Source organism: Antechinus flavipes, chromosome 3, assembly GCF_016432865.1.
Source record: "Antechinus flavipes isolate AdamAnt ecotype Samford, QLD, Australia chromosome 3, AdamAnt_v2, whole genome shotgun sequence".
Taxonomy (NCBI): domain Eukaryota; kingdom Metazoa; phylum Chordata; class Mammalia; order Dasyuromorphia; family Dasyuridae; genus Antechinus; species Antechinus flavipes.
This window is the reverse complement of record NC_067400.1, coordinates 63,995,775-64,016,992: the sequence shown is the minus strand read 5'-3', so window position 1 is coordinate 64,016,992 and position 21,218 is coordinate 63,995,775. Positions and strand designations below refer to the sequence as shown.

At 38.3% G+C, this 21,218-nt stretch overlaps 1 protein-coding gene across 2 annotated transcripts in view; it reads right to left on the bottom strand.

The window, feature by feature from the left end:
- NHEJ1 (non-homologous end joining factor 1) overlaps positions 1-21,218 on the bottom strand; it is a 102,978-nt gene that overhangs the window by 65,122 nt on the left and 16,638 nt on the right. For both annotated transcript variants that reach the window (XM_051983525.1, XM_051983526.1), the window contains 2 exons: positions 7,880-8,018; positions 2,180-2,238 (listed from right to left, as the gene is read on the bottom strand). In XM_051983525.1, the coding sequence (XP_051839485.1) occupies positions 2,180-2,238; positions 7,880-8,018 (198 nt within the window). The remainder of the gene's footprint in view (positions 1-2,179; positions 2,239-7,879; positions 8,019-21,218) is intronic.

Here is a 21,218-nt window from a genome sequence, read left to right as displayed (position 1 = left end):
GAGGGGATGCCTGACATGCAAATACATTGGATTTAAGTGAAGGAGGGCTGTGCAAGGTCTCCTGCCTCGCCTTCCCTCCAGAGCCACTGGGCTCCAGTGGCCAGAGATAGCTCAGGATGACTGGAGATGGCTCCAGGCGCAGCGGGAGACCTTGACCTTTGTAAGCTAAGGTCCTTAACGGTCTCAGTTTGACTGAGGCAATGCAAGGTGATAAGAGATACACCCATGTGACGATGAGTAAGACAATAGTGTGTGTCTGTGTAACAGTGGCACACAGCGTTCGAGTCTATGCAGACAATACAAGCAGGAAAATGAAGGCCTCCTTGTTGGAAGTACTTACTGTATAACATAACAAGTGGAAAAACACAAGAAAAGAAGGGATCCGGAGCGACAACAGCAGGAAGATTTTTTAAACCCTTTTTTGCAAAGTGTGGGTCTGTTCCCGGAGAGCTGGGCGGGAACTGCGACAGGCCTCTGTTGCCTCGGACCCAGGATTTGGCCAGTCTGCGGACTAGAACAAGGTGGTTACTGAGCGGAAGCAAGGCTTCTTGCGATAGACATTGGGGGACTGGGACAGTGGCGCCGCACGAGCTGCTTCCTCAGTGATCCAACGCAAACGCGGCTTCGGGTCCCGCTGCTCGCCCAGCGGCCTCAGGAAACCATACAGAACAATCTGCAGATTCGTTAAGAGGAGAGCGAGCTTCCCAAAGGACAGAGCCCTGAGTGCTCGAGAAGAAACATTCTGCAAGCTTTACCTGTGGAGGCTTAGGGGGCATGCGGACCCGCCACCCGCTCCTCCCCGCACACCGAGAACTGGTCTGGGACCCCCGGCGCTGACCCCGTACTTAAGCCGTCGCCCTGCTTGGGGCACGCTAGTTTTCCATTTCATCAGCGGGGGGCGCCACCTGGGCGTTCCCCCCTTACCTGGCCAGGCCAGCCCTGGACCCCGATGCTGATCTAGGTTCTCATTACCTGGAGTGCTTCAGGTACAACAACCAACAAGTACCGACCCAAGGACAACAGCCAGCCACCTGTTAGCGGGACTATCCCAACAGCTCATTGGACATTGCCCCTCCTTGGGGCAGCTAGGGGGCGCGGTGGACAGAGCCCCAGCCTGAGCTCAGGAGGACCCGAGATCAAATCCGGCCTCAGACACTTAGCACTTCCTGGCTGGATGACCCTGGGCAAGCCACTTACCCCCAATCGCCTCAGCAACAACAACAACAAAGAGTTGGACCTCCCATGTGGGAAGCACCGTGATAGCTCCTGCACCCTCCCCAAACTGTCCCGTCTGCACATAGCACGTCAGCCCCCGGCACAAAGTGAACTTCTGGAGGGTGGGAACTGCTGTCTTTATATTCCCAGCCCCCAGCCCAGAGGAAGCACTGAATGAATCTTCTTGGGTTAGAAAAGACCGGAATTCACAGAGCTGAGTTATGAGGTGATGCTAGCACGGGCCGAATCAGGATCTCCCACATCCATGGCATGAACTGCACCAATAACGGGGTCAAGTGCAAAGTCGGAAAGGACCAGATGGAGGTTGCCAGAGCTCCTATGGATTCTGTAAACACCTAGCTCTACATTCAGCAAAACCATTCAACGAGAGATCCCTGACACGTGAATCACCTGGCTTTAAACCTGCTCTGATCCAAACCAGCTGAACCTCCAGCACTGGAAAGAGGAGGGCACTGTGGAGAAATCCTAACTGAGGACGTTCCTAGGGCCCCTCACCTAGAACACAAAAACAGCTACTAAATAGTACAAGATAAACTGCATTTTTATCACCATGCTAATGCTAAGATTGTGAATCACTGTGTGAAAAATAAATGTTTTTTTCAGTGCCACATGGTCAACATCTTTGATTTTCTGAACCCCTGATAAATGATCTTAGGGGATTCAAAGACTAGTTTATTTGTATTTACTAGTTTCTAGTAAATTAGTTTATTATGAATATTGAAAAATTTAAAAAAACTAAAAGCATATTGTCACTTACCACCTATGCTTGTCAAATTAAACCATTTTTTTGTGGGTGATTTTTTTTTCTTCAAAAAAAAGCTCTTTGATTCTTACAGGCTTTGAAGCTTAAAAGTATCAGAAAATCATGGTCCCTAATCAGTGACCAGGATAGAATTAGGAAACAGAAGCTAATTGAGAAGTAAGGAAATGGAGGAATTCTTACCTCTGTCATGACCCGATCCAGGAAAGCAGTCTCATCAAATAGCTCTGTCTTCAATCGATCTGTAACCCGAAAAGAAGGAAAAAAGAAAAGAGTTTAAGGATCTATACTTGAAGAGCAAAGAGCAGATCCAGCCTTGTCTAGGATTATTTGTTCATTCATCTAATCAATAATTTATTTGGAGCTCACTATGTAATAGAATTAAACCTCTGAAAAATACCTAATGTAGTTTAACAGCAATATTATCATCACAACGAACCAAAAAGACTTTATCTTACTTTTTAAACATTTTTTGTCAGCTTTCCTCTTAGTGTCATCTGTCTTATACCTGTTCTTTGCCTTCACCAAAGATTTCCATTCCCTCCATCTATCAGTACTTTCTCAGTTCGTTGCCTCCCTTCACAACCCATTTTCAACAGTTAACCAGTTGGTCAGTTCCACTGTAGTACTAAAGTGTAGTAGAATCCTAGATCTGGAGTCAAAACGATCTCACTTCCAATGTTCAGGACACCATCACCCCTAAACTGGTACATTCTCTTCCCTTCCTTATCCTGACCATTTGGTGAAGCAAACTCTATTCTGTCCCTTACCCCATTATCCTATCAAAGAGTTTGCCCTGCCAAACGCTATCCTTGGATTACTCTCACCAACCATTGCCTTTGCTCCCCCATCATGCTAAGTGAAACTGAAGAAAACTCACAAAACCATGCTAATTTGGTCTACTCTAAATTAAAATTCCATGAGGTTAACTAGGCCTTCAAAGTAGCCAGGAAATCCTTTTATACCTACCTAATCAATTCACTGTCCCATCCTTTCATCCTTCCTCAAAGCTCTCCCAGCTCCTCCTCCCCCAACTAATCAGATGAGAATCTTGCCTTATATTTTACTGAAAAAAATTTGCCAAGAACTTTCCCTTCTCCCCTGATCCTCATCTTACATTAACCAGAAGCCTTTCTGTTAAAATTTCATGTAAAGAGGTGGCCTTTCTCCTTCCAAAAACAAAAGCTTCTATGTTTACAAATAATCCCATTCTATACTGTTTTCTCCAAAAGCTGCCCCTTCTATCATCCCCATTCTCCCACTAATCTTCAATCTCTCTATTTACTGGCTACTTCCCTATTGTCCATGCCTATGTGTTCTCCAACTTTAAAGAATCCTTTATTCATCCATCCCCACTAGTTATCCTCCCATATCTCTCCATCCTTTTGAGGTTAAACCTCCTTTTGAGGCCACCCACAATAAGTGTCTCCACTTCCTTTCCTCTTACTCTTTTCTTAATTTCTTACAATGTAGCTTCTGACCTCATTATTCGAACAATTGCTCTCTCCAAAGTCACTAATGATCTCTTAATTGGCAAATCCAACACCTTTATTGAACTCTTTCCCTTCTTGGTCTCTGCAGCTTTTAACATTGTGGATGACTCTAATCTTCTTGATACTCCATCCATACCTAATACAGGTATTTGTGACACTGTGCTCTCCTGGTTCTTCTTTCTATGTTTTACATTTCCTTTTCGAGCTCCTTTCCTGGATCTTCATCCATCTCATAGCCATTAACCATGAGAAAACACCAGGGCTCTGTCCCGGGCCCTCTTCTCTCCTCCCTATATACAACTTGATCAACTCCCATAGGTTCAATTGCCATCTCTATGGAAGTGACTCTCAGAGCTATTTATCTAGTACTAAACTCTCTATTGACCTCCAGTCTATTATCCCCAAATGCCTATTAAACATCTTGAACTAAAAATCCTATAGATATCTTAAACTCAAAATGTCTAAAATTGAACTCATTATCTTCTGTCCTAAGTCCTTCTCTTTATTGAATATAATTTTTATTGCATTGTGGTCTGAAAAGAAAGCATTTATTATTTCTGCCTTTCTGCATTTGATTATGAAGTTTTCTTGCCCTAACACATGATCAATTTTTGTGTAGGTGCCAAGTACTGCCTTTCTTTCTCAGAGGAAATTTTCTCCAGAGGTCTATCATATCTAGGTTTCTATTAACCTCCCCAGTTTCTTTCTTGTTTATTTTGTGGTTAGATTTGTCTGATTCTGAAAGGGGAATGTTAAGGATTCCCCACTAGAATAGTTTGGCTGTCTATTTCTTCTTGGAATTGGCTTAAAATCTTCTCTAGGAATTTGCCTGTTCTACCACTTGGTGCATACACATTTAGTATCATTACTATTTCATTATTTACAGTACCCTTTATCAAGATGTACTTTCCTATCTGAGATCAGAATTGCTAACCCTGCTTTTTTTTTTTTAACTTCAGATGAAGCATAATAAATTCTGTTCCAGCCTTTTACCTTTACTCTGTATGTCTCTCTGTGTCAAATGTGTTTCTTATTAACAACATATTGTAGAATTCTGCTTTTTAATCCACTCTTGTAATATTTGCTTCTATTTTATGGGAGAGTTCATCCCATTCATATTCATAGTTATGATTACTAGCTCTGTATTTCCCTCTATCCTATTTTCTTCCCTGTATATACTTTTGTCTCTCTTTCCACCCTGTCCTTAGTGGTGTGTGTGTGTGTGTGTGTGTTTTACCCATCCCACTCACTACCTTATCTCCTATCACTCTTCCCCCTTAATTTTGAAGTATTTCTTTAATCTACTCTATCCACTATCTTATTTTCTATCAACCCTTCCTCCCTTCTCTTTCCTTTTTCTCTAGTGTTTCTTCCCTGCCTTCTAGCCTGTCCCTTTTCTTTTCCTTTCTCTTCCTACTTTTTTATAGGGTTAGATAAGTTTCTATAACCAACTGAATGATTAGGTTATTTATTCTCTCTTAGAGTCAAAATTGATGAGTTTCATAACACCCCTTCAAGATAGGTGCTATCATTAACCCCATTTTACAGATAAGGAAACTGAGGCAAACAGGGTTAAGTAACTGATCCAGGTCACAGCTAGTAAATTTCTGACGCTAGACTGGAACTCGGGTTTTCTTGATTGTGGGCCCAGAACCCTAATTTCCCCATACCCAATCCAATATTGAGGTCTGTTAATTTTAGCTTAATTTAGCATTTCTGGGATTTGTACCTTTCTCTCCTTTGATACCACAACCACTCTGGTGCAGACTCTCATCACTTCACACCCAGATTACCACTGCCTTGTGCTCCATCTCCCTGCCTCAAATCTCTTTCCACTCCAACATATCCTTAATTCAATTGTCAAATTGATCATGCTATAATGTAGAGATCTAATGATATCACCCCCTCCTCAATAAATTCCAGTGACTCCTCCATGTCCCTGGGAGCAAATATAAAATCCTCTGTTTAGTTCTCAGTCTTTAAAAACCTATCTTACTTTTCCAGTCTTCTTATCTTTCTCCCTTCCCAACTCTTCCTCAAATATGATACTATATGCTCCCTGAGCCTTTTCAGTGACTCATGTCCCTCATATTCACTTCTGGCTTCAGGTTTCAGCTGAAGGTTCCCAGTCCTTGTTAAGTTTGGTGTCTCCTCTCTAGGACTACTCCCAACCTGTCCTGTGCACCTCTCGTTTGTATATAGTTTACCTGCTGCCTCTCCCCATTAGACTGGGAGCTGCCTAGCCAACTTTGGTAGTGCTGGCACACATGTGAGCTATCTGACTAACTGAACTAAGGCCAGATCTGCCTTTAGGCACATGTGTCCCTAGGAAAGTAATCTCACCTCTTTATACCTCGATTTCTTTAAGTAAAAGAGTAAACCTCTCAGGGTTGTTGTGAGGATAAAGTTTGCAAACTTTGAGGTAATCCTAGTGGCTCCGGAATCTTGTATGTCCTTGTGCTATCCCACCCTTCTTCACTTGACAAACCCTGGTAATGGATTATTCCCATTACACAACTCCTTCCCTATCACTCACAAGCAATCCCCAAACCCTTCTGACTGGGTTCATTACAATCCATGCTATGCAGCCTCACCTGTGTCCTGCAGCAAGGTAGACCATGTGTTCTAACTGAATATCTCGTGCTCCATAGATGTTATTCCAAATCCCTTCTTCCCTCCCGATGTCTCCACATCCCTCGCCTCACCCCCACCATCAGCTAAGAACACCCCCTCTGAATTTGTGGAAAACATTAAGGTCATTCAACACTGTGCTCCCGCTCCATTCCTCTCTAAACAAGTCTACATTACCTCGCACTCATTCCCTTCTCCCAGCATCTGACAAAGAAGTAATTGTTCTCTGGGCCAAGGCCAGCCCCTCTACATGTGCCCTCCATCACCCCTCCTCCGATCTTCCCCAAGAGAACGCATCCATCCATCATCCCCTCTCCTGGAACCTGCAACTTTTGCCTGACTTCCTCAACCCTTGGCAATCTGGATTTTGACCTAATTACTCAATGGATACCATTCTATCCAAAGATACCAATCATCTCCTAGCCATCCCATGTGATGGTCTTTGTTCCGACCTAATTCTTCTTAACCTGTCACACTTGAGCCTACTGATCATCCTCTTCTGGACATTCTTCCCTTCTGGGTTTTTCTCTCTTGGTTCTACTCACTCTTACTCTCCCATCCTCCCACCTTCTCTGTATTCTCAGCCTTTTTTTGGATCAACCTCCACATCAAATGCCCCTTGTGGGTGTTCCCCAAGATTCTATCCCAGGTCTCTTCTATATATTCTCTCTCTCGGTAACCTCATCAGCAGCCATATTTTTAACTTTAATCCTCTGCAGATGATTCTCAGATCCAAGGATCTGGCTCTAGTTGTTCCCCCGAGCTTCAGTCTGCCTATTAGATACGTTAGATATTACATGAGAAATGTATCAGACATGTACAAGACAAATACCCTATGTGGTCTAAGGAGGAAAAAATCATTATTAGGAGGAGAAGCAGGCTTGATGAAGGAGGAAGCATTTGAATCAGGCTTTAAAGTGCATGTAGAAACCCAAGTGACGAAGTGAAGGAGAATATTCCAAGCACAAGAAACAGAATGAGCAAAAATATTTGAGAGTAAAGGAGCAAGGAATCAAGAGAAATACAAAATGTAAGGAGGACAAAGAATAGACTGGTTTGGCAAGAGGGGGAGAGTATGAAATATGTCTGGAAAAGCAAGGTGGTGGTAGCATTGCACAAGATCCTGAATGTCAGACAAAGAAGTTTGAACTTTACTTCCTAAACATTAGGAATCACTGAAGATTTTTTTTAGCAGAAGAATGAACCAATTATAACAAAATTACTCTGGCAGTGGTATAAAGCACGGATTGGAAGAGAGAGTTAAAGTAGAAAACATTTTTTAGAAAGTGAGTGTCATGGTCCTGGAATGTGGTAATGTGGATCTAAATAAATGTGGCAGCAGTAGAAAAAGAGAGAAGGGATGAATAAGAGATGTCCTGGAAAAATTATCAGTGCTTCATTCCTCTGAATGATACTTAAGAGAGCACTTTTTGTAGCATCCCTTTTCTCTTAGGGGGAGAGATTTAGAGACTGTAAGCTTCCTAATACCCCAATCTTGTGATATCCTAGGCCAAAGCTGTATGACTACTGCCACTCTTCCAAAGGCTTTTCGTGCTAGTGTCCAGGTATGGCTGGACAAAGAGAGAACTTTCGGACCCAGCATCTAATTTCTAATTTCTACTCATTCCCCAGTATTCCTCTCTCTTCCCTATGGATTACCTATTATAATCAGGCCAATGCCAATTCTTAACTTCAAACGATTCTTCCTCCTTCTTCATTGCGACCCTCACCCTCCTAAAATCATCTTGTCCCCTCTCACCTCGGCTCGGGACGGCTCCATTCTCCTGGTAGTCTTGGATTTCTGCATCCTTCATTCGAAGCAAAGAAGCCAGCTCTCTCACCTGGCATTGCAGTACCAGACTCATGCCCATCAGGGGACGTATGAGATGCTGGGAAACCTTTGAAAAAGGAGATGTCTACCATGAAAAGCCTTATATAACCCATTCAGGTATTATAACCATAACCTGAAGAACAGGCCAAAAGAATGGACATGCCCTCCACTCACTCACACATGAATTCATTCAGCATTTATTAAGGCCTTCTCTGTGCCAGGCACCAGGCGTTGAGAAGTGGGAACACAAATGCAATGGTCCCTGCTTTCAAGGAACTTATGTTCTAGGAGGAATAAAAATAAGGGACCGATTTCCTTAGTACAGAGCTCCCAGGAGAAGAAACTCTCTGCAGCAATATAGCTGGGCAGCCCCTCCACAGTCTATAATCTTCCAGCACTGCCCAGGGCTGAGGGGATAAGGGAACCTACTCAGGATCCTGGTCTGGGACATTCGAGGGCACACAGAGTTAACACAATGTAACACACGGCGATTTCCAGTACGAGGCGCTAGACAGCGAGGGGATCAGGAAGAGACTCCAGTAGCAGGCGGTCTTTGAGCTAAGCTTTAAGGAAGTGAGAAAGCAAGAGGCCAAAGCGGGCAAGTGCATTCCCACCAGGGCAGAACCGGGTCAGGGACGGTGCCCTTTGCTCTTACAGAAGACCAGAACAACATGGAAGTGATGTCATGACATGCAAGTCAGTGGGATTTAAGTGAGGAGGCAAAGTCACCGGTCTCTCCTTTGCAACCATCCAGATTCAGATCAGCACGACGAAGGAAACCCCTGAATGCAGCGGGAGACCTGGCCTCCTTAAAACAAGGAGGACATCAGTTTGGTGGAGACAAGGCAAGGTCTTAAGAAATCACTGAGCAACTAGCAGAGATGAAGTCCCTGAGAAGGGCACCTAGAGTGCCTGAAGGGGAATACCAAGGAATAAGCTAGAACAGACATGTGGAACTGGACTGCAAAGGATTTCTGGTACTCAAGAGAGAAGTTCATATTTTATCCTAGACATAATGGGAATAATTAATAGGCTTTCTGAGGAAGGGAATGCCATGTTCAAATTCAGATGGCTTAAGAATATACCCAGAGGTTTACCACCTCATAGGAGAGACAAAATAGATAAGCAAGAAAGTGACATAAATAGAATTACAATTATGTTATAATTATAAAAGTTATTGGAATTTTTGTAAAAATACTAAGGAAAAGTTTCCTACAACTGACGGCCATAAATTGTGATTTAAGAGAAGGATTTTGTGTAGTAAAGAGGAGAGAGATTGAATCAAGAATTTGCAACAACTTAAATAAAGGCTTAGATGCAAGCATGAAAAAACTGAGTGAGAGAAACCCAGTGAGACCCTACAAACCCAATGCATGAGAGGGTCACCCAGGCTAAAATGGACAGTGCAAGCTAGGATACACGAAGCAAGAACATAAGAGAGAAATAGGTTGAGAGCTTTGAAGGATATCTGGATAGTTATTAGGAACCATTTTAGCTTTGATAATCCTTTGATACCAAGAACGATGATCCTAATTTTTTCAATCTGTTCCCATAAAGGCTGCAAAGCCTAAAGGTTAGTGACCAATAGTCAAACCTTTTATTAAAATAATCAGCTTGCTATCAAGAGATCATGAGCCCTTCATAAGGGAGAAAGGATGATCAAGAAGGCCTAGAGATATCAAAACATTGCTAGGATATTTCTCTAATCTTTAGCTTTTAATATAAAAATGTCCTACTAGCAAAGTATGATGGTTTCTCCAGTAGGAATTTCCCATTAGTCAAATCAATAATTTATTATCTTGCCTCGTCCTTGTCCCAGCTACTCCTCTAGAGGGGAGAAGGAGAAAACCCAAGAAGAGAAAAAGATGACATTAGGGGAAAGTTAAGATGAAAGAATGGAATCTGAGATTGGGATGCCTTTAAACTGGGCTATTCAATCTATTCTATGGATAAATTTAAATAAGGATCAAAACCCCATACTCCACAAAACTCAACTTCTCCTGTGCTTTTTCATGTCTTTAATAAATCTTCCTCATTTTACTATTAGAAGCTTCTTCTACAACAATTAACCTTATAAGGATCCATTCATATTTATAAGACAACTGAATCAAGTTGCAAGATAAAGAACTGGCCATTTTCTCCAGTCCTAAGAACTCCCCAACCACATCAAAGCAGACAATAATACACCAAAAAATAAAACAATTTTTTCTGCCTTCATGGTATAGGAAACTCAAATCCAAAAGAAGTGAAAAAAAATGAAAAAATCTAAACAGACACTTAGCACTCCCACATTACTGGCAGTGAAGCTGCTTGAGGGACTGGTAGAGTAGGTAGAGTCCCAACCCCATAGCACCAGCAATGCAAAGCTCTAAATTGCTGATGATGGGCTAAGAAACTAAGGATACAAGGAGAAGAATAGGGACAGGACATTGTAAGGGCGTAAGTAGGAGATAGGGAATGCAATACTCCATTAAGCCTTAGAGAGAATAATAAAAGATTTCTTTCTAAATGTACATAAGGAGACGGGTATGAAGGCAGATAAAGACACATAATCAAGGATAACATATCTAATAAAATTAATAATACTCCAGGCAAATATAGATTTCCAAATATCCTTGATGAAAACACCAGAAAAGAAAAGATAATTTTAAATGCAACCATAGGCACCAAAAGAAATATAGAAAGGTCCACATGTTTGTTTAATTGGAAAAGGAATGGGTAGGTTTGAACTGTCTGCATGTTAAGGAGGGGGGCAAAAGTCTTCCCAGAACCTTAACATCTTTAAAGTTAAAATAACAAGGGGCCTGGGAAAGCTTGGTGGTGCAGTGGATATAGAGCACTAGCCCTAAAGTCAGAAGGACTTGAGTTCAAATCTGGTCTCAGACACGTAACACTTCCTCGCTGTGTAACCCTGGGCAAGTCACTTAACCCCAACTGCAGAAAGAAAGGAAGAAAGGAGAAGAAAGGAAGGAAGAAATGTAACATTTAAACACAAAGAATCACTCAGAGTTAAAATGAGGATTTTGCAAAATCCATTATCCTTCAGCTAAATTCAAAAAAGGAATATAAACAATCATGATTTCAGATATCATTCCATGTAAAATATAGATAGCAAAAGGAGATAATCAGGACAGCTAGATCATGCTGAAAAGCTCCATAGTGAACTAATATCAAAACTTATTATATACTTCTAATAGGATAACATCTAAACACTTAAAGGAAGATTTAATTAAATGGAGGGAGAAATATATAACAGAATTATAATATAAGAGGACCTTAATGTACCACTTTCAGAGCTAAACAAATCTTAATAAAAGAAATATAAGAAAGAAGTTAAGGACCTGAAGAAAACATTAGAAAAATTAAGAGATTTAAAAAAAAAAAAGAAAAGAAAAAGTGAAATTTTAAAAAGAGAAAAAATAAAAGGAAAACTTAGAGATGTTAGATCCCTGGAAATTACTGACTGGAAAATAAAGAAGAATTTACATACTTCATAAGTATATGTGGCATTTTAACAAAAACTGACCATGTATTAGAGCAAAAAGACCTCTCAAAAATGTAGAAAAGTAGAAACACTAAATATCATCTACTGATTACAGTACAATAAAAATTATATCCAATAAAGACTCATAAAGATAAATAAAAATGGAAGACTACTATACTTCTAAAGAACTACTGGGTCAAAGTAAAAAGTGTAGAAATAATCATCAAAAAATAATAAGAGTAGCAAAACTTAAGAGGATGCACCTAAAATAGTTTTGAGGGGAAATTTTAGAACTCCAAATGCTTTCGCCAAAAAAGAAAGAATAAATTATTCAACAAGACATACAACTAATTTTTCCTTCACATTTATGCAATTCTGTTTATTTGCTAAAATTGTAATTTTTATACTTCAAAGTTATCTCAAAGGCCAGATTTCATTCAACAGATTACACAGTATTGTATAAGATTATTTTCCCCCCATTATGAACAAACATGAACTCTACAAGCTCCAATCCAAGTCAAAATAAAAATAGGCTCCATGTATTTGTCATCAGTTGTCCCTAACAAAAATATATTATTTTTTTGTGGTGAGATTTCCTCAATCTATACCTTCTGAGTACACTGAATTTCTATGGTTTTTGCTTCAGATTTCACATCCTTGTGTTTATGGAACATCTTTTTTTTTTTTTTAAACTTCTCCAATTTAACTTGTTTCTTGTTCCTGACTATAGAAGACATATTCTGATGGGTGAATTTGGTTTTAGCACCACTTTTAACTCAGAAATTGTCTCTTGTCACCATCAGGGCCTGCTTTTGTAGTCTACTCTGAAAATATTTCTCTGAGATTCTGTGCAGCCTATCTCCTTCTCTCTTGGCCACCAATTTTTTCCCTTCAACCTGCCAAAAAGTTTCATACTAGTTTCTGTTCTTAAGCTTATAAAATAGGGCATTACTTTCATAGATATCAATTTTTGTCTTATCTTTGTTTTTTACAGGTTAAACAATTAGTGGAGAAGACATGGGAGTATGCAGTGGCTTCCAGATTATCTCTTGGTAAAAGCCCTCTTAGAAAGGCTCATCTCCCTGTAAATCAATTGCTTAAACAACAAACAAAAAATCCTCATTCAAATTAGAAAACAGAAATTACAAATCTTAAAGAATAATCAAATCAAAAGCATAAAACATCACTCAAATGAGAAATAAAACTAAATACTGGTTCCTTGAAAATTAGGAAAAAAACATAATAGATAAACAATAAGTTTTTTGTTTTGTTTTTTTTTTAAGGAAAACCAAATGATTGGTATCAAAATGAAAAAGGAAAACTTAGAACGGCTGAAGAGGAAATAATACAAACTATTAAAAATTATTTTATGTAATTATATGCTTAGAAACTGAAAATTTATAGGAAATGGGAATAATAATTATAAAACTATAAAAAATATAGATTAGCAAAATTAGATAACGTAAGAAAAGAAAAATTGAGCAAGTCATAAATGTACCTCTTTCCAAGTCACGTCAGCCCTGGAACTCATCTATTTATGTTCCTGGGGCTCTTCCCTGTCAACAGTTGGAGACTAGAAAGATCCTCCTAGGACCTCCATTTAAGAAAGACACCCAAATCAGCCATTTCTTTATTTTCCATCTGATCGTGCTCCTCTAGACTTCATCATTCCCACAGTTATTCCTTCCTCCTTTTCAGATCACTTTTTAGTGGTTTCCTATTAGACTGTAAACTTCCTGAGGATCTTTTGACTTTCTGTGTATCTCTAGGGTTTAGCAAAGTATCTGAAACAGAGTAGGCATTTGATAATATTTAACAGCTGAAATTAATTCCCAAAGAAAAAAAAATCCAGGACCAGATAGATTTACAAGTGAATTCTATCAAATAATCAAAGAATAATAAATTCAAATTTTACATAAAATGTTTGCAATTATAAGAAGAGAAGACATCCTTCTAATCTCTTTTTAGGCTAAAAATATGGTCTTGATATGTAAACTAAGAAAAGAGAGCAGAGAAATAAAACTATGAACCAATAATCTCAATGAATACTAAAGCAAACATTATAAATAAAATATTAGCAAGAAGGTTATAACAATATATTAAAAAGATAACATATTTTGACCAAGTTAGATTTATGTCAAGAATTCGGACATAAGAATAGATTATAAATAGAAATCATATTAGTAATATAAGTAAAAATCATATAATCTTATCAAAAGATGCTAAAAAGATTTTTTTAATCCAGCACTTGTTTCTATTAAAAACTCTAGAAAATATAGGAAAGAACCTTCCTCAATACAGTAAATAATATCTATCTAACTCCAGAAACAAACATATGTAATGCAGAAAAATTAGAGAGAATTCTAATAATTTAAGGAGTAAAAGCAAGGATAACCACCATCAACACTATTTGATATAGCATTAGAAATGCTACCTGGAGCAATAAGAAAAGAAAGAGAAGTCAAGGGAATAATTAAAGGCAGAAAGAAAATAAAAATATCTCTTTGTATCAATTAAATGGCAATTGACTTAGAAAATCCTGTAGCAAACCAAAGAAATTAACCGGCATAATTATAACTTCAACAAATTTAAAGAAAATAATTTAAATCCAGAAATCATCAGTGTGTGTTCCTATATACTACCAAAAAAGGCTCAACAAGAAATATAAAGAGAAATTTCATTCAAAAAACTAATTTACCTATAAAATATATGAGAGTATAGCTACTAAGATATAACCTGGAATTATATGAATCCAACTATAAAACACAATTTGAAGAAATAAAGAGGCAAATAACTGAAGAAACAATTCATTGCTCATGGGTGGGTTGAACCAATATGATAAAAATTAGAATACTATCTAAATTAATTTACTTATTCCACATTGTGCCAAATGCTTAAAGTAATATTTTACAGAACTAGAAAAAAGAAAAACAAAGTTCCTCAGAGCATTTAGAACAATTGAAAAGAAACTAAAACAATCTATTAAAAACTATTTTGTGCTTCTGCTTATTTCTGTAATGCTCCCTGATCAACCAGGACCAGGTCCTTTCCTAAATCTATCCTTGATCTATCATCTAGAACTAGGAAATGTTGGTGGAATGCCATTTGGCACCTTTTCCTGAACCTTCACAAAGAAAGACTTCTTTGGACTGAACCTGGAACTTCTTGCCCTGGCACAAGCCTCTCTTTGCATTAGAATGTTCCACACAGCCATAACTCCTCTCTTCAGTAACTATATCTCTCATCTTTTGTCAATTTTGGGTTGGAAAAATTTTTTCTTGGACTCCCCTATCAAGATCTGGTCTGGTAAATTATCTAGATCAGTATGGAGTTGTCTAGTAGAACTCATTTTTAGCCCCAAGCCCAGGCTGAGGCCTGCAGTGGAACAACCAGGTCTGAAATCCCAAACCAAAAGGGAATTTGCAGTTTTGTCACCAAACCAGCAAAGCTTTATAAGCTAACTGATAATGGCTGGATCTAGCAATAGTCTGCTAGAAGTCCAACTTAAGCAAGCCCACAAGATGTGCAGCTTAGGCCCAAATGCAGATCGAGAAACATACAAAGTTCAGTGATCAGACTTTGACTTGGGTAAGACAACTTTGGGAGTGTGGAAAACTAGCAAGTCCCCATTGTGAGCTGTCCATAAGATCCTGAAATAACATAACTGCCCAAGAAAATAGCAATCGACCTTGGAGGGCACAAACTCAACTCAAGATACTCCCTACAGAAATGTGTAGATGCTGCTCCCTAACATAAAGTCTGAAGTCAAGAAGTAAGCTATTAGGATGAATAAACAAAAAAAGAATCCTAACATTAAAAGCTATTATGGTAATAGGAATGTTTAAGACACAAACACAGAAGAAGAAAATGACTACAAAACATTTAAAAGCAAGTCTCAGATTAAAACACAACTTGGGCAAAATAAATTCAACTGGAATTCCTGAAAGAAGAAACAAAAGTTTCTTTTAAAACTTTAAAATATTTTTATAGATGAGAACATTAAAGGAAAAAAAATTATTAAAAGAAATTAAAGCAATGGAAGAAAGAATTGGAAAGGAAATTAACAGTCTGGTATAAAAAGTTCAAAATTTTACCCATGAAGCAAAGTCCCTGAAAATCAAAATGGGCCAAATAGGAGAAACTGACTCTATAAGACAGCAAAAAATATTAAAACAAAGTCAAAAACCTGAAAAAAATAGAAAAAAAAGAAGGTAAAGAAAAAAAACCTTATTAGTTTGAGATGAAAAAAATTTAAGAAACATTGGACTACCCAAAATCTATGATAAAGAAAAAAAGCCTAGAAATTATATTTCAAGAAATCATAAAGGAAAACTGATCTATTGGAACCAGAGGGAAAAGTGAAAATAGAAATAATCTACCAGTCATCTCCTAAAAGAAACCCCCAAATCAAAACTCCTACGATTATCATAACCAAAATCTTTTCAGATCATGAGGGGGGGGAGAGGGGTGGAGAAGCACTTTAAGCAGCCAGAAAAAAATAATTCAAACTGAGAGTGGATCACAACATAACATTTTCATTCTTTTTGTTGTTGTTATTTGCATGCATTTTATTTTCTTTCTCATTTTTTTTTCCTTTTTGATATGATTTTTCTTGGGCAGCAAGATAATTGTAAAAAAAATTATACATATATTGGATTTAACAAATACTTTTTAAAAAGAAATGTCAGATACTGAAATAAGATGTGATTCAGAACCAAGAGATCATTATACATTTCAACAACAATACTATATGATAATCAGTTCTCATGGACGTGGCTCCCTTCAACAATGAGAGGATCCAAATCAGTTCTAATTGATCAATAATGAACAGAACTAGCTATACCAAGAGAAAGAATACTGGGAAATGAGTACGGACCACAACATAGCATTTCCACTTTTTCTTGTCTGCTTGCATTTTTATTTTCTTTCTCAAGTTATTTTCACCATATTCCTAAATCTAATTTTTCTTGTGCAGCAAGATAACTGTATAAATATGTATACATATTTCCCTAGTCCTCTTGTCCTACTGACTGAGCCCTCATGCGGTTCTTTAGTGGGAGAAGTCCATTACTGCACGTCACAGTGGATTTCTTGACCATTATTCAGACTGGACAAATGTCAGGGTTTTACTGGAGTAGGTGTGTGGAAGCTGGGCAGTCCGCCTTTATTCAGACAGCCGTCTCAGCAGAGTTTGTATTTTAAGGATTCTGTTCAGCTCTAATATTTTATCAGAAATACTTCAAAGTCCTCAGTTTCATTAAAAGTCAGTTCTCTGCTCTACTCCCACTCCCCCAACAGTGACTTCTTTCACTTCAGAAATGAATCAGAGGTCAGTTAACAGGACAAGGAAATAAGGAAAGAAATGCTAGCCCCAAAACAGGGACGCCTCCCAACAGGATCCACGATGGTCAGGATCACTTATAGCCAGTAAAGTTCTGTGTCCAGAGGCAGGAAAACCAAAGGACTCCCCTGAGGACTCCCTAAGAGTGGTCAGAAAGCTCCAGTATAGAAGATTATTGGAAATATTGGAGAATGGCTGCAGAAAACAATGGCCAGAATAACATTTCAGGAGAAAATGACCAGAGCAGCATGGCAATACTCAGTCCAAGACAGCTACGGTCCAGAAGCGTCTTGAGAGAAGGTCCTTAAGATCCAGCACTCTAAACTTCAAAGATCCAGCAAAGTTTAATGTTGGAGGTTTATGTCAGCAGAGGAACCCAGGGATCCAGGGCAAAACTAATCAAGGTCGACCACTCCACCCCAAAAGGACTACGCTGGCCAAAATAATGCTAGGTGGAAGAGTTTGGCCCTGGTATAAAGCCCCAATTCATGAACTATGTGCTATTAGAGATGAATAAACAATTGCATCATCAAACAGCATCAAAAAATATTGTTTATCTAGAGAGTCCCAAAAAGAAAGACTTAAAAAGAACTGTAACAACTCCAAGTATCAACTCACAGGGGAAAAAAAAATGGATTTTTCATCAAGATTACATAATCCTAGGAGAAATAAGAGATTAGAAAATGAAATTTAGTTAAGATCTCTGGAGTAAAGGATAGTAAGGGAGACAAATAGTTTAGAAAAAAAGAGTAATATACTTTACTCAAGAAATGGATTGTGACTCCATGAGACAGCAAGAAATATTAGAACAAAATCAAAAGATTGTAAAAACATAAGAAAATTCAAGATATCTGATATCAAAAACAACTGAATTTTAAAAACCATTAAGTAGAAATAATTTTGGGAAAAGACTTCTGGATCATGGGATCAATAAGCTGAAGGACTAGATATTTTCTCCAACTTTCACAAGCTCTCGAACGTCTCCAAAACAGAAACCAGGAGCCAAAGACAAAGCACCTTTAGCTGTGTCTCTAGTCTAGGATCTCATAGAATATAGAAAAAGTGAAAACCAAAAACAAAAGCCTACTCTGAGCACACCTGACACCCTCTCCCCCACTTCCTACCCAAGGTTACACTAACTGACCCAATGATCTGACAGCCAAACCCAACTCCACCATACTACCAGGTAATACAGAGTCATAGACTTAATTAGGAAGATGGTTCTCCTTCAGCTTCAGACTGAGACAGAGATCCCACAGCTCATAAATCTCAGGGCCCCCCACAGCCCCTTCTTATCCTAACTGTGTCCTCCCTGAGGTGCTCAGCCCTTTCCCCATTGCAGACTGCTGGGGGTGAATTTTCATCCCATGTCATTCTTGTTTTGTGCTGTTTCACATTTTCCACAGAGTAGCCACCCAGCAAGCTGGAAGTCTTCCTTTGGGTCTTTTTACACTCTGGGGAGACTGTTAGAGGCACTGAATAGAGGCAGTGAACTCAGAAAGCCCTGAGTTCAGGAAGTCTCAGAGACTTGCTAGCAGTGTGAGCCTAGGCAGGTCATTTAAACCCGTCTTTCTCAGTTTCCTCAACTGTAAAATGGGATAATAACTGCACCTACTTCTCAGGGTCTTTAAAAGAATCAAAGAACATAATATTTGTAAAAAGCACTAAATACAGTGCCTGGCTCATAGGGGATGCTATATAAATGGGTAATCCCTTCCTTACACCACCCACTTCATGTGGAGGTGTGAAAGGAGGAAGAATGATATTTCTGAGAAAAGAATACAGGAGGAGAGAATACCAATAAGGGCTGGAGGGGTAGGCATTAGATGAACCTTATTTTGATCTAAACTGGACAAAGGTGAGTTGAGCATGCATGTGCACACACACACACACACACACACACACACACACACACACACAGAGTTTGGTGCAAAAATACATCATACTCAACAGGAGGAAACAAGCAGTGCTGGGGGAGGGGAGCTATAAGAAGGATAATACTGGGAAGGGAATAGTCACAAGGAAAACAACCTTCCTGATCCTAAACTGGGAACTGAAAGGGAGGATCTTTCTGAGAAACCCGAGTCGTATGAACTACCTCAGAGTGAAGTGAATAAAACCAGAATGATTTATATAAGGGCAGCCACATTGTAAAAACAAAACCAAACAAAAATACCTTTATAAAACTTAAGAACAAAATAAATAAACTGGATGACTAGATAAAAAAGAAAGACTTAAGAACCCTCTCAATGGTCAACCATGTCTCCAGAGAACCCATCAGAAAACCAGTGACTCCCCTCCTGACAGAAATGACAAATACAAGGTATAGAAAGAGACATACTTTGAATTTTATAATTTTTTTTCAATTAAGAAAAATTTTCCTTCCTTAACTAAAAAAGAAAAAGAAACCAAACCACTGTATAATATAGAATATAGTAAAAGCAAAACTAATGGCCACATCCAAAAAATGCATGTTTTCATTGGCACCCTAGTCCATCATCTCTCTGTCAAAAGGTAAATAGTGAGTCTTATCAGGCACCGTCTGGAATTGTGGCTGGGTACTATGTTGACTGGAGTTCTTAAGTCTTTAAAAGTTGTTTGTTTGTATAATGTTGTTACTGTATTATACCTAGTTCTGTGTACTTCCTTCTGCATTTAGTTCACATGAATCTTTCCAATAAAATTATTTTCCTCATGTTTCTCAAGGAGCAATAGTTTTTTAATGAGGCAGCTAGATGGCTCAGTAGATAGAGTACTGGGACTAAAGTCAGGAAAAATCCAGCTTCAGACACTTCCTAGCTGTGTGACTCTGAGCAAGTCACTTAACCCTATATTTGCCCTAGTTTCCTCACCATAAAATGAACTGAAGGAAGAAATAGCAAACTAATAGTAAACCACTCCTGTATCTTTGCCAAGAAAATCCCAAATGGAGTCACAAAGAGTCAGACATAATGGAACAACAATAATATTCTTTTATTTTCACATACTCCCTAAATTAATTGGCACCTTCTTAGTTTTCAGGTCTTTGTCACTGCAAGAGCTGCTATCAATATTTTTGCACAGAATGGGTCCTTTTCCTCTTGAATTTATTTCTATGAAGTTCAGGCCTAGTAGAGGTATTCCTGGGTCAAAGGAAAGACACAGTTTAAAAACTTTGGAGTCAAAACTCCAAATTGTCTTCCATTAAACCAAATCACAGCTCCACCAACAGGGCATTAATGAATTTAACTTCCCATAGTTTTTCTCTCTCTAACACTTGAAATAAATGTTTCTGTGGATTATTATACTTGCCTCTGCTTATTTATGACAAAAACTATTTTTTCTTTCTCTGTGTTTTAATTAGGAGGAGAGTTAGTATTAATAATAGTAATATCAAAAAAAGAGAGTCAATGTAATATTTTTAAATACACAAGAAAAAATAAAAAAGAAGTTTGAGAGGAAACAGAGAGAATACTCCAAAGTTTCTGAACTAGTGTTAAAAAAAAAAAAGAATACATTAAAATCAAAAGGGAAACAGGCAGGAAGAATGAGAGAGGTAAAATGGGAAGAATTAGTTGCAAGTGAAACAAATTCTAATATTGAAGAAAACTGGAAATGAAGGGGGTTGCCTAACAACTAGGAAATCGCTAAAAAAATTATTATTGTAATGTGATGGAATATTATTATTCTATAAGACATGACAAAAGGATGATTTAAGAGAAACCTGGAAAGAAATGTATGCACTATTGCAGATCAAAGTGGAAACAAGCATAAGAACAATTTATACAACAATAATGAAGAAAAACAGTTTTGGAAGGACTTTAAAAATTTGCCTGATGAAATGACCTATAATGACTATAGAGACTCAATTGATGGAGCATGCTATACACCTCCTAGGAGATGATCATGCTGCAAAATGCCTTTGTGTTGTTAATACTCAGCTATTTCAATCATTTACTGTTTGTGATTCCATTAGGGGTTTTCTTGGCAAAGATGCTGGTTTGCTCTTTCCTTCTTCAGTTCATTTTACAGATGAGGAAACTGAGGCTCACATGGCTAAATGACTTGCCCAGAATCACCCAGCTAGGAAGTATCTGAAGCCAGATTTGAACTCAGGGAGATAGTAGCCCAGAGCAGTATGCACTTTGGCAACTAAGCTTTTTTAGGCTTGCTCAAAGTATGGGTTAGTTTGCTTGGTCAGGTCTTATCAAAATGTTATAAAGGTCTTTTGGTTTGTTTTTTTTTTTTTTTTTTTAGTGCTCCTTTCAATGGGAGAAGGGGCTCATAATAGTATTGTCAAAAAAAATCACAAGGTTATTTATACATTTCTTAAAGTTCACAGAAAGAAATTCATAAGGAAAAAAAGATGAACAGGACACCTTTGAAAGCACACTAATTTCCTCAATTTATTGCATACTTAAAAAGAAAAGTAGCTAAACATCAGTGAGGTCAAACTCAAGTAG